Genomic DNA, 14,853 nt, shown 5'->3' with positions numbered 1-14,853 from the left:
AGGATTCGAAGATTCCTTCCGCTATAATAATAGAACAGGCTGTGTGTGTTGTAGACGCACATATCGTGTTTCTTTTGCACCTGCGTCAGCTTTGTTTCTCTCTCTCTCTCTCTCTCTCTCTCTCTCTCTCCATCTGTCTCGCCTCACAGACACAGACAGTCAAGACGGTCAAAGTCAATGGCTGAACACTCTGTCCCTCCTCTGTTTCTGCGACGTCAGGGGTGAAGTCGTATGACATCACTGAACACACACACATATGCTGCCCGAGGTGCTGCTGAAGAAAACACAGACAGACACAAGCGCACATTTACTCTTTGTGTGCTTGTGTTCAAAACAACATACTCAGTTTCACCACTGCCATCGAACATGCATTATTGTGACCCTGGACCACAAAAGCAGTCATAAGGGTCAGGTTTTGAAAATTAGGATATACAGTCAGAATTGTTAGCCCTATTGAATTAATAGATGCCTTGTATGTTTTTCCCCCATTTTGAGTTTAATGAAAAGATTTTTTCAGTACATTTCTAAACATAATAATTTTAATAACTCATTTCTAATAACTGATTTATTTTCTCTTTGCCATGATGACCGTACATTATATTTTACCAGATATTTATCAAGATGCTAGTATTCAGCTTAACTAGGTTAACTAGGCATGTTCGGGTAATTAGGCGAGTCATTGTATAACAATGGTTTGTTCTGTAGACTATCAAAACAAATAAAGCTTAAAGGGACTAATAATTTTGACCTTTAAATGTTTTTAAAAAAAACTAAAAGCGGCTTTTATTCTAGCTGAAATAAAACAGGAGGTCTTGGTGCTCGACCAGAAAAAGGTGGTTTGCCATCTTCAGGTTGGAATAAGGACCTTACATCACCAGGTGGAGGAGTTAAGGTATCTTGGGGTTTTGTTTACGAGTAAGGGAAGGATGGAGCATGAGATCCCTCACACCCAGCACACTGCCTCTTTGAACTTTTATCTTCTGGTCGACGCTACAGAGCCCTGCACACCAGAACAGCCCGACAGAGAAATCGTTTCTTCCCTCAGGCAATCTATCTCATGAACACTTGATAATAATAATTGTGGAACCAACATCACTACTTGCTGTACACTTTTATACACATATACACTTATTTAACAACACACTTTACATGCCGGTTTGCACATAACAGCCACACATATAACATTATATATAGTAATACAGCTCTACATACACTTGTCATTATGTACATTTGCATTCACTACTTACTTTTATTTTTAAAATACATTTATTATCTGTGTTTTGCCCTGTCTCTGTAGTTTTGCTGCACTGTAGAAGCTCTGTCACGAAAACAAATTCATTGTATGTGCAAACATACCTGGCAATAAAGCTCTTTCTGATTCTGATTGACAGGCAGATTGGTGTAGTGGCAGCAGTAATGCGGTTGATGTACTGGTCTATTGTGGTAAAGAAGCTGAAAGGCAAAGCTCTCAAATTACCAGTCAATCTATGGTCCTACTCTCAACTATGGTCATGAGCTTTGGGTCATGACCAAAAGGACAAGAACTTAGACTCAGATCCAATCGGCCAAAATGAGTTTCCTTCGAAGGGTGCACCTTTATAGATGGGGTGAGGACCTCTGTCCCCTGGGAGAAGCTTGGAGTAGAGCAGCTGCTCCTCCACATTGAGAGAGGCCCTGGCATCTAATGCCTCCTGAATGCCTACCTAGGGAGGTGTTCCAGACATGTCCCACCAGGAGGAGGCCTCTGGGAAGAACCAAGACATACTGGAGGAACAATGTCTCTCAGCTGGCCTGCATGGAAACGCCTTAGGATCCCTACAGAGAATCTGGAAAGAGGAAAGTCTCGGGTTCTCTCCTGAGACTGCTGCCCTCTCGACCCGGCACCAGAAAAGCGGATGAAAATGAATGAAAGAAATAAAACCAATAAGACTTTCTATTGAAGAAAAAATATTATAGGAAATACTATGGCAAATAATTTTGACTTAAACTGTATACATCTTTTTTTTTTAAATGTTAAAAATGCCACAGTAAAAATCCATGACCTAGTTAACTACATTTCCTTAATACATGTAGTTAATAACCCTAAATTGACATAAAATGACACTACTTTTTTGTTGACATTACTATGGTTCTTTTTTTCTCTTGATTTTTGCAAATTAGAGTTTTATGATGCATGTTGAAAAATAGAGGGTGTCATGGTGGCGCAGTGAGTAGCGTGATCGCCTCACAGCAAAGAGGTCGCTGGTTCAAGCCTTGGCTGGGTCAGCTGGCATTTCTGTGTGAAGTTTGTATGTTCTCCCCTTGTTTACGTGGGTTTCCTACAGGTGCTCCGCTTTCCCCCACAAGTCCAAACTCATGTGGTATAGGTGAACTGGGTAGGCTAAATTGTCTGTAGTGTATATTTGTGTGAATGAGTGTATGGACATTTGTGGCTGGAAGTGTAAAACATATGCTGAATAAGTTGGCGGGTTATTCTACTGTGGTGACCCCAGATTAATAAAGGGACAAAGCCGAAAAGAAAGTACACAAATGTTGATAAATAATGTTTGTTTCATTACCTTAATTTTATTTGTGTTACCATGATGATGCTTAGTTGTGTGAATGACACTAAACATTTTTATTAGTGTTTCTTTTCTGTTTGTGGGACAAGTTGTTTGTGATTTGCCTTTCTCCTCCACTTTGTCTGTGTAACAAAGTTATGTTGTGTATATATTGTAACTTCAAAAAATAAAAATGAAATATTGTAGTTTACTATAAATTTTAGATATTACAGTAAAATTCCTGCAACCTCAAATATTTTTCTTTTTACCTCAAATTAGACAATTTGTTTTCTACAGTAAATACTCGTCCATTAGTTTGTAGCTTTGTTGTGACTGGACGATGGTTGGCTGAGATACAGCCATTTGGAATTCTGTCATCTGAATACTGAGGAAAATTTCAGTAACACAATACAATAGTGTTGTGCAAGACTAATATAATGCTTCAATCATGCAAAGATAATCTTGAGTTGATGGATAAATCATAAAGAGCTTTATCATTTTAATGATTGCTGCATGAGCAACAAATGAAAGTTCTATTTGATTCATTGTGTAGTCAACAAAATATTCATAAATAAATGAGCCACAATGTACTGATTCCCTACAAACATATTATATTAACTAATTACTGTTAAAGTCACAATTATTAGCCCCTCTGAATTATTAGTTCCCCTGTTTATTTTTTAATTTCTGTTTAACAGAGAGAAGATTTTTTCAACACATTTCTAAACATAATGATTACAACCCATCTCTAATAACTGATTAGGTTGGAATAATTAGGTAATTACATTTGTTCTGTAGACTATCAAAAAAAATATGACTTAAAGGGGCTAATAATTTTGTGCTTAAAATGTTTTTTTAAAAATTAAAAACTGTTTTCATTCTAGCAGAAATAAAACAAATAAGACTTTATCCAGAAGAAAAAAAAATATTATCAGACATACTGTGAAAAGTCCCTTGCTCAGTTAAACATCATTTGGGAAATATTTTTAAAAACGTAAATACTTCTTTAAATAATCATCACCTAATGATTTGCAAAGGTATCACCTTTACAAAGGTATTAAATAATGTCATAACAGACTACCTATCAATTAGTTAACAGTCCTGTGCCTCAACAAGTAGGCTAATGTCATAACATTAGCCTACTTGTTGGGAAACAGGACTGTTTACTAATTGATTATACTGTAAGTTGGCCTAGTTAGTCCTGTCTGTGCCTCAATGAGTATCAGCTTTACCCATCGAAATTTACCCTTCATCCCAAAGGGCTCTTAAAAGTGGCCAATTTTGAGCACTTTAATTTTGAACGGCACTTCTATATGGTGGCCATGATTTTTTTCATTTTGGTGACATATTTAGTATGCCTAAGGTAAATAACTAAAAGGCAGTCAAAAATGTGGAAAAATTGCATTTAAATTTTGATTTAAAGTACACAATTACAGAATCGTGAAATCATGGATGAATTGATTTCTTCAAGAGAATTAGAATCTTATTTATTGACCAGTTATAAAAATGTAAACAGCCAATAATTATAAATGAGTTCAATCATAAGAACTAGTCACTGACTCTGCGCGTTTCTTGATTGAACAGATACAGTCACTGAGAACTCTGAAATGACATAAGCCATCTGACTGAACTTTAATCATGACTTTAAACAAAACCAGCATCTGGAGAGGATACTGTGGGTTTTTTGACAATGAAGATGAAATGTAAATGTACAAGTTATGCTATTCAAACAGCAGATAAGAGGATTGAATCACCTACAACAGCTTGAAGAGCTACATATTTTCGAGGCTGAGTTAAAAACACAGTAAGCAACAGTGACAAATGCATTAGTTTTTTGTATGTGTATGTCCTTTTAAGCTTCGAAACATCATCTTGGTCTCTATATGACATGCATTCACCTAGTCAGCACACCCCTACATTACTGGTACTTCATATTGTGCTGGTTAGACGCTACTTCGAAGTAGGAGCTAATTTAGTACCTCTGAAATGAGTTCCAATACACACTAATAATGTTAATAATGATCAATTAATCATGACAAGCAAACATTTTTAGTTCATTGTAACTTATTAAACTAAGTTAATCATGTTCTAACTTAATTTTATAAGTTATGCAAACTGTTTTAAGTCAGTTTCAAGAGTTCGCACTTAGATATTGCTTGATAATAGCAGGTTTGGCATGCTGTCCTGGAAGAGAACCCTGAGCTTGATGTAAGGGGGGTACAAGATCAGGTAGTTATAAGGCTACTTATAGTGAGTTTGAATTAATCCTATTTGTTTACTAATGATTATAGATGAAGGACCAGCTGCGATCAATCATATTGAAACTAGTTTGTGAAACTTCACTTAAAATAATATAAGTTCAATGGACTTGTAAGATTAATTTGATTTAACATAAAATTTAAGGCAACCAGAATTTTTTTACAGTGTATAAATCAAATTGTTCCCAGTTTGTATGTTGCAAAAAAAGCAGATAACCCCAGATAACTCCTTTTGTGAGAAAATCATAGTTTGTAATTTTCATTACTCACACAGAGGTTTTCAGACTTGTATATGTTCTTCACACCTCATTCAACTCATCAGCTCTTTAGTAGACCTGAACTGAGTGTGCAAGAGTGGAAAGTGAAACATTCAAACGCTGTATTCCATTTGGAAGGCTTCATCCCTATGCCCTAATCCCTTCAAAGGGTTTATCTGACCCTTTAACTGATTTTGGGAATATAGGCATGAGCCCTTTCGGAATAGAATGTAGTGTGTAATATTTTGTGCAAAGGATCATGGGACCATCAGTTGTAACCTTCATTCAGAAGGCCCCTTCAAAGTGTCCAGTTTTGAGCCCTTGGGTTTGGTATGACACTTCATTATGGCCGCCCATGACTGTTTTGCCTTCTGAGTGTGATATGTTCTGTGGAACACACCAAAAAATGCAGAAATTCGTGGATGAAAACATAGAGAAGGTGATTATTGCTTTTAATTTTGCACATCAAACATTGAATCTTAACATAAGCCTTAAAGGTAGTCTTTATTTATGAAATATAATTATTTGGTAAATGAATGATGGGCAAATGTGGTTTTTGGTTTTCCAAAAATACACTTTTATTTTGCTGCTGGTTCAAACTAATTATGTAAAATGAGTTAAAGCAACACAATTCTTAAGTTTGGGGGGGGGGAGAAAATTTTTGTAAAAATTATAGTTAACTTAATTGATTTGTGTTAGGAGAAAATGAAAGAATTGTGTGTAACCCTGCATTTTTTACAGTGTACATCCAAAGAAGGATTACTGCTTGTTTAAACTACCTATTTAAAATTAGCTAAAAACAACACTATTCTTGTCATTTCTTAGGCTAATTTGTTAGTTTTGTGTTCAATCCTCTTAAATTTGTGAAACATTAAGTTAACTTAAGCTTTTTTTGTTGTTGTTGGTTAGGGGATGTGTAGTTCCCAGCATGCTTTGTGTGGAATTGAATTAAGAGACGGAAATGTTGACAATAATATTAATCTTAGGAGTTTTAACTAAGTAATATTAGGAGTTTTGAGATTGCCACCTTGCAGAAGCATCCATGATTTGTGTTGGCAGCTTAATTAGTAAAAATGCAGTTTGTTGCTTTGCTTAGTGAGCAATAACCTAAAACTAGATCTGAGATCAGTTTCAATCAACTCCATGTGACTCTTAAACTATGCTTAAAAATGGCTCATTTAGAATAACTTCAAATAAAATTAAGAGCCTTTGATAATAGACATAGACATGATATTATCAGACCTTTGAGTTTTAGTTAAATAAAAATACAAATGTATTTAAACTTTTATTTGATGAAATCATGTCGGAGCAACTCAATTGCATTGAATTGTATAAATAGTTTTTAGTTGACACTGAACACATTTATTGGATGGAAAACCTGCCCTCAATTAAATTGAGTTCATCCAATGATCCAATGATGTTTTTTAGTGTAGATATCAAAATGAATATTTCTCTCATTTTCAGACCAGAAGACATCACAGATTGTATTTTAAAATACTTTGACAAATTGAAAGCTAATTAACAAAACCACAGCCTGTTTTTTTTTTTTTTTTTTTTTTTTAAAAACAAGAACTATCATAAATATGCTATTTATACCACATTATGAGTTTTAAATGATGAGCCTCCCATATGTGTGCTTTAAAAAATACATTTAGAGGTATACGCAGGTGTCTTCTTTCTGTAAATGAGCGGGACATTCAGGCATTGTGTCAGACTCCCATAGTGCAACAAGCCTCTCTCTCTCTCCCTCTCTCTCTCTCTCTCTCTCTCTCTCTCTCTCTCTCTCCCTCTCCCTCTCTCTCTCTCTCTCACTCACAGCTGCAGAGTGAAGTAGCGCAACAAACACCAGAGTGACTCCACCGCTCAGCAGCATAACGCGATGGTGCGCCTCAGGACCGCGTCTCGCCACTCAACAGCGTTTCAACACGCAGTCAAACTTGGGGACTTTTAAAGCAAGTCCGTTCATGTGTTAATTCATGAACTAAGCAAAATGGACAACAAACTATGTGCAGAAGAGTAATTCAACTACGCAACGACGGAGCTCATGGTGATCTCCACAGGACGGACCAAACACGCGCCACGCACGCTCACATCCGCTGTTGAGGAGACTTATTGCGAGTGGATCCCCAGTCGTTCCTGGCCAGCAGCGACGAGTGAACCGGATCCCGCAGATCAATGAAGGATGCGCGAGCGCACGCACAGTCGATGAAGCCGGCTGCGGGATCATGCGTGTTCTGCCCGAGCCGAGCGCGCAGTCACTGCGGCTGGTCTTCCTGCTCGTCTTCGTCATGGATGTAGCCCCGTCCCCGGCTCTGACCGCCGGCTGCCCGGACCGCTGCGTGTGTGACGACCAGCTGGTGGTCCAGTGCGCCGGGCAACAGTTAAGCGACTTTCCCGTGGACCTCCCGCTGGCCACCCGGCAGCTGATCATCTCCAATAACCGGATCGGTGACCTGCCGGCGCTGCAGCTCAACTACCTGTCGGACCTGGTCTACCTGGACTGCAGCAACAACTCGCTGACTGAGATCTCCGAGTCGACTTTTGGGAACCTGCGCAAGCTCGCCTACCTGGATCTGTCTTTCAACAGCCTGGCGCAGATCGAGGACCGGACGTTTGGGCCGCTGGCCAGCCTGGTGATGCTGAGGATGACGGATAACCCGGGGCTGTCGGAGATCCATCCGGACGCGTTCGCGGAGAACGCGGCGCTGCAGGTGCTTGACGTGAGCCGCAACAACCTGACGGCGCTCAACATCAGCTCGCTGATCGCGCTGCCGGCCTTGCGCTCTCTGGGGCTCAGCGGGAACCCCTGGAGGTGCGACTGCGACACGGAGGACCTGTGCCTCTGGATCCAGATTGAGGGCTTCAAGTTTCAAGGTGAGACGCGCATTTTGTCTTTAAGTGAGCTGCAAACTTTCCAAGCTCAATTTACTGTTGTGCAAACAGCTAGATGTGGTACAGATGTTATAATAACGGACTGCCCTTACAAAAATAGCCTACAGGAATCCTGCAGGAATTTCATACAGGTATCCTACAGGATTTTCAGCTCATTTTCCTGTAGGAATACCTGCATGCATTTTGGCAGCTGACATTATTAGTTATACAGTCTAACAAAATAAAGATTCCAAAGGGTTTTTCTTCACGTGATGACATATTTGCCGTTTTGGTTTCCCAAAGAATTCTTCAATGAAAAAATGAAAATGAAAAAAAAATTGTATTATAAGTAACCTTCTTCCGTTGGCACTAGAATGAAACGTAAAGGTTCTTCATGCGTATTTGATGTCAGTACAATTTTATTGGCATCAGTGGTTCCATGAAGAACTTTTGTAACCTTTTGAAGAACACCATGGAACCATTCAGCACACAAAATATATTATAATAATACTTAATAATTTAATAATAATAATAATTTAAGTGAGCCTTTAAAATAGGATTGTCTGAAATAATTTTGTAGTACATTGCAAAAATATATTTTCAATTCCAATTACAAATTTGATGGTTTGTGTGAATTCTGCGTTTTATTACATGTTCAAATAAAAAAAAGATATATGGAAATTTAGGCCTAAATTGCTGTTTTTCAAAACGTTTGCTTCTAAAATATTTTAAAGATTTAAATTTAGCATTTCTATATTAAAAGTTAAATTGAACATTGGGCAGCACTTTATTTTACAATACAGTTCTGCAGGTATACACGATTTATTATCATCATTAGGTAATAAGCAGGTTGCTAACCTTGACTCAATGGCTAACCTTGACCTTTGTATATTACCTTATTTTACTGTACTTTATCATTGCACACACTATCAAAGTGCAGCCTCCCTCACCGATTCAATTTCCTTTAATTTATTCTGTTTTAAAAATTGTATAAGTTTAAAATAAATATATTTTTATCCATAATTTCATTTCCTTTCTTTATGCACTAATCGGCCACTTTATTAGGTACACCTGTCCAACTGTTTTTAAAGCAAATTTCCAATCATCCAGTCACATGGCAGAAACTCCATACATCTAGGCAGGTAGGCATAGTTAAAATGATCTGCTGCAGTTCAAACCAAGCATCAGAATGAGGGAAAAAAGGGGATTTAAGTGACTTTTAATGTGGCATGGTAGTTGGTGTAAGACCAGCTGGTCTAAGTATTTCAGAAACTGCTGAACTGCAATGATTACAAGTTTTCCAGCTTTCTTATATATAGTATATAATGATTTTTGAAATGATCAGTTTAAGGTGAACTCTCTTCTTAACAGTCATGCCATTATTAAAAAATAAATCCACCTTAAAAAAATCGAAATAAATCCACCTAAATGGATAAAAACCAGTGATATCACATAAGCAAAAACACCTAAAAACAAATCTGCACCCATAAATCAAGTTTTAGATTTTCAAAACTATATAGTGGCTACCTAATATGTTACACGCCATAATATAGAATAATCACAGCGTTCAATACCAGTTATACAGCGTGATAACGAAAACGCCAATAAGTGATTTGTTTCTATCCAAAATTAATAAGCAGATAATTACAGCGCAACTATTGCGCAGACAACAAGGGAGCAGTTCATGATCATCAGTTAGGAACCAACGTCTTTACTCTCTGCTGCATTAACAAATGTTATTGCCTTTCCTCCAGGCGTCATAATTGAACGTAATGGAAGTGCTAATTATTAATTAGTCATTTAGCGGATGCTTTCATACAAAGTGTCCCAGTATCCTACACGTATTACAAAGTCTCCCTGGAGTAATTTGGAGTTAAGTGTCTCATTCAAGGGCACGGTGTGTCACCACTAAACAGGCAACCACATTTTTAAGCCTTGATGCTATTAGGATCATTTACGATTCAGATATTTTAATTGAATCCAGCATTGAACCACAGACTTCTAGAGGTTTCTAAATTTGGATCAATGGGATACATTACCAAGGCTTTTTCCTGTTGCTTCAAGCAGCACTGTAAGAAAAGTAGTTACTTTACTTTAAAAAAGAGAGTAAACCTGTTCCCCCTGAAAGAAACAAGTTGATTTTACTTAAAAAATTAAGACTTTTAGGGTAAAACGGTGGCTCAGTGCTTAGCACTCATATCGAATAGCGCTGTCGCTGGTTCAAGTCACAGCTGGGCCAGTTGGCATTTCTGAGCTTGCATGCTCTCCCCATGTTTGTGTGGGTTTCCTCTGGGTGAATTGGATGTACTAAATTGGCTATAGTGTATAAGTGAGTGTGTGACAGTGAGACTGTATGGGTGTTTCCCAGTACTGGGTTGCAGCTGAAAAGGCATCCACTGAGTAAAACATATGCTGAAATATTTTACTAATGACTACTCTCACTTTTTAAGTAAAGTCAATTAATCACTTTTTACAGTGCAACAGCTAATCTGTCAGTAAAATAAGAGTTTATACAATGTAAATAATGAAGGGCTCCACACAATTCATGTTGTCCCAACACAAATCAATTAAGTTAAATATTAATAATTAAGTTAACTGAACAAAAAAAAATAATAAAGTGGTCCACAAAAAATCTCAAGATTTGTTCTTTTTTTTTAAACAAGTAATTTTAACAAGGAGTAATAATAATAAAAATTATAATTAAACATTCTTTTAAAATTAAAAGCTTATTGTTTTTTTTGTTTTTTTGTTTTTTTGATAAATGACAGCTGAAGTAGTTCCGGCAGGTCTTTACCGCATTACAGTTCCATATCACTACACAGAATGACCTCAGTTTTTTCACAGTCTGTCAAAAATTGAACAAAATGAAACTGAATGCTTTGGATGAGATGCGTAAGAAACTAGTCCTGCACACAGCATTGGTTTGAGGACAAAAAACTGACAAATGCTAGTTCCCATTTTTTAACAAAGGCTCATTGTGAAAACGTAGCCTATATACATTTCTGGTGAGCCTGAATTTGTGTAGCCAGAGCAATGTATGGCTGTATTTCATCTTTAAAATGAATGCTACAGAAATGTATCAATGCTACTAGCTGATCACTTACCTCAATGTGGACAGCTTTTCTGCTGTTACCAGCTTGCCCAGTCGTTCGCCTTGTACATTGGCGTACTTGAGACACAGAGAGGAGTTGACCGTGATGACGGGGTTCAAGTCCGAGGGTGAATAGTAGCCAAAAAATAAAATAAACAAGTAAATAACAGGGTGAGAATGTGGTAAAATCTGAAAACGTGTTAAAAATCAGGTGGCCATGAGGGCTTTTTCTGGATTGCTTTTAAAAACACTATTGGTTGGGTTTCAGGAACTGGGTAATAAGGTCAATCGGTGCTTTTGAAAACACTATCATTTAGTTTAAGGAAAGGGTGGTTAGGGGTTCGGTCGGTTGGTCAGTCAGTCAACAGAAGCCTCTGGTGGATTTATGCGAAAACAGCAGACATGAATGGCACTAGCGAAAGTAATTTACACCTTTGGTGGATTCGAGAAAACAAAAAATGCAAAAAAAAAAAAAAAAAAAAACGTACCTTGCCGAATGCATTACGCATTCTCCAGAAATGTATATAGGGGTGCGTATCAATAATGAGCCTGGTTTGACATTTTTACTCTAGGATGTTCCATGCAAGTTAATCCACAAATATCCTGGTAATACAGCCATTTACTTCTTCGTTTGGAGTGGTCCTTCTCTGGTGTCAATTTGAGTCAGCTAATGGTTTTTAAAGTACATAATTGGAAATAATTGATTCCAATCTGTCAAATTATCAAAAAATGATGTACACCAATGTGGAATCAGCCTCACCAAGTCAGATGTGCATTATTCTCAGCAACACTTTAGTAAAAATAAACACCATTTAACTGTTCATTAATAGTTATAAAATTTGATCTTATTCCACAGCCATAAACCTACCCAAACCTGAACCCAACTTCTACCATACTAAGTATTAATAAGCAGGTAATTAGTAGTTTATTGCTAAAAGTCTTAGCTAATGCTTTAGTTAATAACATGAATTGTACATTAAAATAAAGTGTAAGCTTATTCTCTAATAATTCAACAGCCTGTTCAGTGCATTTCCATGGCCAGCCAATGACCTTAGACTGAAGCAAAGAGAAGGGGAAAGGAATGAAAGACCAGCTAATTATCTCCACCATTAGACCTCTAGAGCGAGGAGGTCTTTATCAGTCTTATCACTCGGGTTTGCGTTATCGAGTTATTCAGGCTGTTAATTTGATCTGAAGGCTCCGTCTCGGTGTAACAGAGGGCAGGGCAAAGGCAGACCCTGTGTGAACGCTGCAGCTTTGGAGGGCAAACGGACCCAGTTTATAGCAACATGAGCAAAGACGTGAAGGATGTGGACTAGAAGCATATGTTTGCTGATTTGGGTGCTTCAAAGTGGAAGATTAGCTGGCCCGACCAGTTAAACACTATTTAGACCAAGCTTGGAGACCAGCTAGGCTAAATTAAACCACTTAATGCCAGTTTAGTCTGAGGGCAAATGCCCTTAAATGTTAATCCCGACACAAATGTGACATTTTCGGAGCTGATTGCTCATAGTTATTTTAGTCAAGCAGCAGTAATTGAACTTTACATTTGTGAGCTTTGCATGATCCCTGCGTGCTGATGTCATGGCATGTTTTCTCATGGATGGGTGGATGGATGGATGGATGGATGAATAGATAGATAGATAGATAGATAGATGATAGATAGATAGATAGATAGATAGATAGATAGATAGATAGATAGATAGATAGATAGATAGATAGATAGATAGATAGATAGATAGATAGATAGATAGATAGATAGATAGATAGATAGATAGATAGATAGATAGATAGATAGATAGATTTATTAACAGTCTGGTGGGCGGCCTAGTGGCTCAGTGATTAGCACTGTTACCTCACAGGAAGAAGGTCTTTGGTTAAAGTCCCACCTAGTGCAACCGTACTCTCTTTTGCTCTGCGTTGTGTAGTTAATGACGAGAGGATACCATTTTGAGTCTCCACAGAGAATGTTATTATGACAGATCGGCAGCTTCAGCTCATCACATTAAATGTATACTCCTTAGTTCAAGGTAAAGGTGGAAAAGAAGAAAAGGCGAATGAAAGATGGAGGAAACGAGCGAGAGGCGCCGCGGAAGGATGCTAAGACAGGAAAGGGAAAGAGAAAACTAGCTCTCACAATTGCAAAAATCAGCATGTGAACCGTGATAATCCACGTATTATGACATATCCACAAGTCAAAATAAAAATCATAAATGCATACCTGCACAGAGAATGTTATTATGACAGATCGGCAGCTTCAGCTCATTACATTAAATGTACACTGTCAACAAAAATAACATTCTACAATATAACAAACTGTTTTTACATCAGTAAATACAACAAATGATTAAAATTAAACTTAAATATGTATTTGTGTGTGTGTGTTAATTATGACCAGAGCCAAGTTCAATAAGGAACAGGTAGAGCATGCCTCCTTAGTTCAAGGTAAAGGTGGAAATGACCGCTCAAACAATAGTGCAACAGGTATGGCTGCTTGGACTATACCACCTTGACGTTAACCCAAGGGGGGAGAGAAAAGGTGAAACCACTGCCACTTTTTACAGACTCTTTTTACATGTATATTGTGAACGCAAAACAATTTTATATGAACAGTAAGTAAACAGGAAGAAAATAGTAAAATCAATATGCCCGAATTAATCCTGTTACACTAGGTCAGGTGGCATTTCTGTGTGGAGTTTGCATGTTTTTCTCGTGTCCATATAAGCTTCCTCAGGGTGCTCCAGTTTCCCCCACACTCTAAAAACATGCACTATAGGTGAATTGGATGAGGTGAATTGGCTGTAGTGTATGAGTGGAAGGTCTGGAAGAAGCTGGAAGGGCATTTGCTGTGTAAAACATATGCTGGCATAGTTAAATACGCCAAAGGAAAATTAATTAATGAATAACAATATGAATATAGCTTCTTCTATACAGGAGAAAAAATCTACCTTCATCTTTACTGATATTGATTGATAAAAACATGTTTAACCTGAACCTTTCTGGGACAATATATTCAAGTCCTGCTTTTGCTCCCCTTGGTCAAAGACAATATTAGTTTAATTAGGATTATCTCAATGTAAGTAACCTATTGGGCCCCCTAGAAGTTTGCCGAGGCCAAAAAACTTAATAAAAAAAAAAAACATTTTATTTTATGGCTGATATTGCTATTCAGACATAAATGGATTTGATTTGGGTGTGCAAAATAATTCTGATTTGAATTAGGTGACAAAGCCCTTTTTTCTTTCAGAGCAATTTGGTGGAGCTTTATCAGCTGTTAAACCATAATGAAGCTGTTAAAGATAGAGCATGGAAAGTATAGCAGGAATAACAATGCATGCAATCTGCCTGGACCATCTTTCCAGAAATAAGTTGATGTAGTCTCAGAACTTAATTGACAAAGCAGAGTTTTTTTCCAGACGCTGAGATTGAACGTAAGCCTGTTATCCTGGAGCAAAACCTCGAGAATGCAGAAACCTCATTTTTGTGGGTCTATTCAAAGACGCCCTGTCTGTCTGCTCATTGTCTCTCTCCTGATTAGACTCTCTGACGTTTTGGTGTTGCTACGTCCACTGAGAGCAGATGGCTAATTGTGTCTTTTTTTAAAGTGGTTATGAGAATTCTTGTCCCATTATATAATCCCGTCCGAGTGCTACGCCTGAACCGGCTTACAAGAGCACTGATGTCTCTCACTTAATCACCAAATATCACCAGCTTGAAATTTGTGTGTGAGCGATATGTAAAATTAATAGTCTGCTTTAAAAAAATTGTAAAAATTGAAAATTGTCTGCATTTACCAACCCTCGTGTTCTTACAAACCTGCATGACTTGGAGCAATT

General features: G+C 37.5%; 1 protein-coding gene across 1 annotated transcript in view; it reads left to right on the top strand.

The window, feature by feature from the left end:
* Nucleotides 1-6,919: 6,919 nt before the first annotated feature.
* Nucleotides 6,920-14,853, top strand: part of lrrc52 (leucine rich repeat containing 52) — a 77,593-nt gene continuing 69,659 nt past the window's right edge. The window contains exon 1 of the mRNA XM_068215629.2: nucleotides 6,920-7,929. Within this exon, the coding sequence (XP_068071730.1) occupies nucleotides 7,281-7,929 (649 nt within the window). The 5' untranslated portion in view covers nucleotides 6,920-7,280. The remainder of the gene's footprint in view (nucleotides 7,930-14,853) is intronic.

The sequence above is a fragment of the Danio rerio genome, chromosome 20, assembly GCF_049306965.1.
Source record: "Danio rerio strain Tuebingen ecotype United States chromosome 20, GRCz12tu, whole genome shotgun sequence".
Classification (NCBI taxonomy): domain Eukaryota; kingdom Metazoa; phylum Chordata; class Actinopteri; order Cypriniformes; family Danionidae; genus Danio; species Danio rerio.
This window is presented reverse-complemented; position numbering and strand designations above follow the sequence as displayed.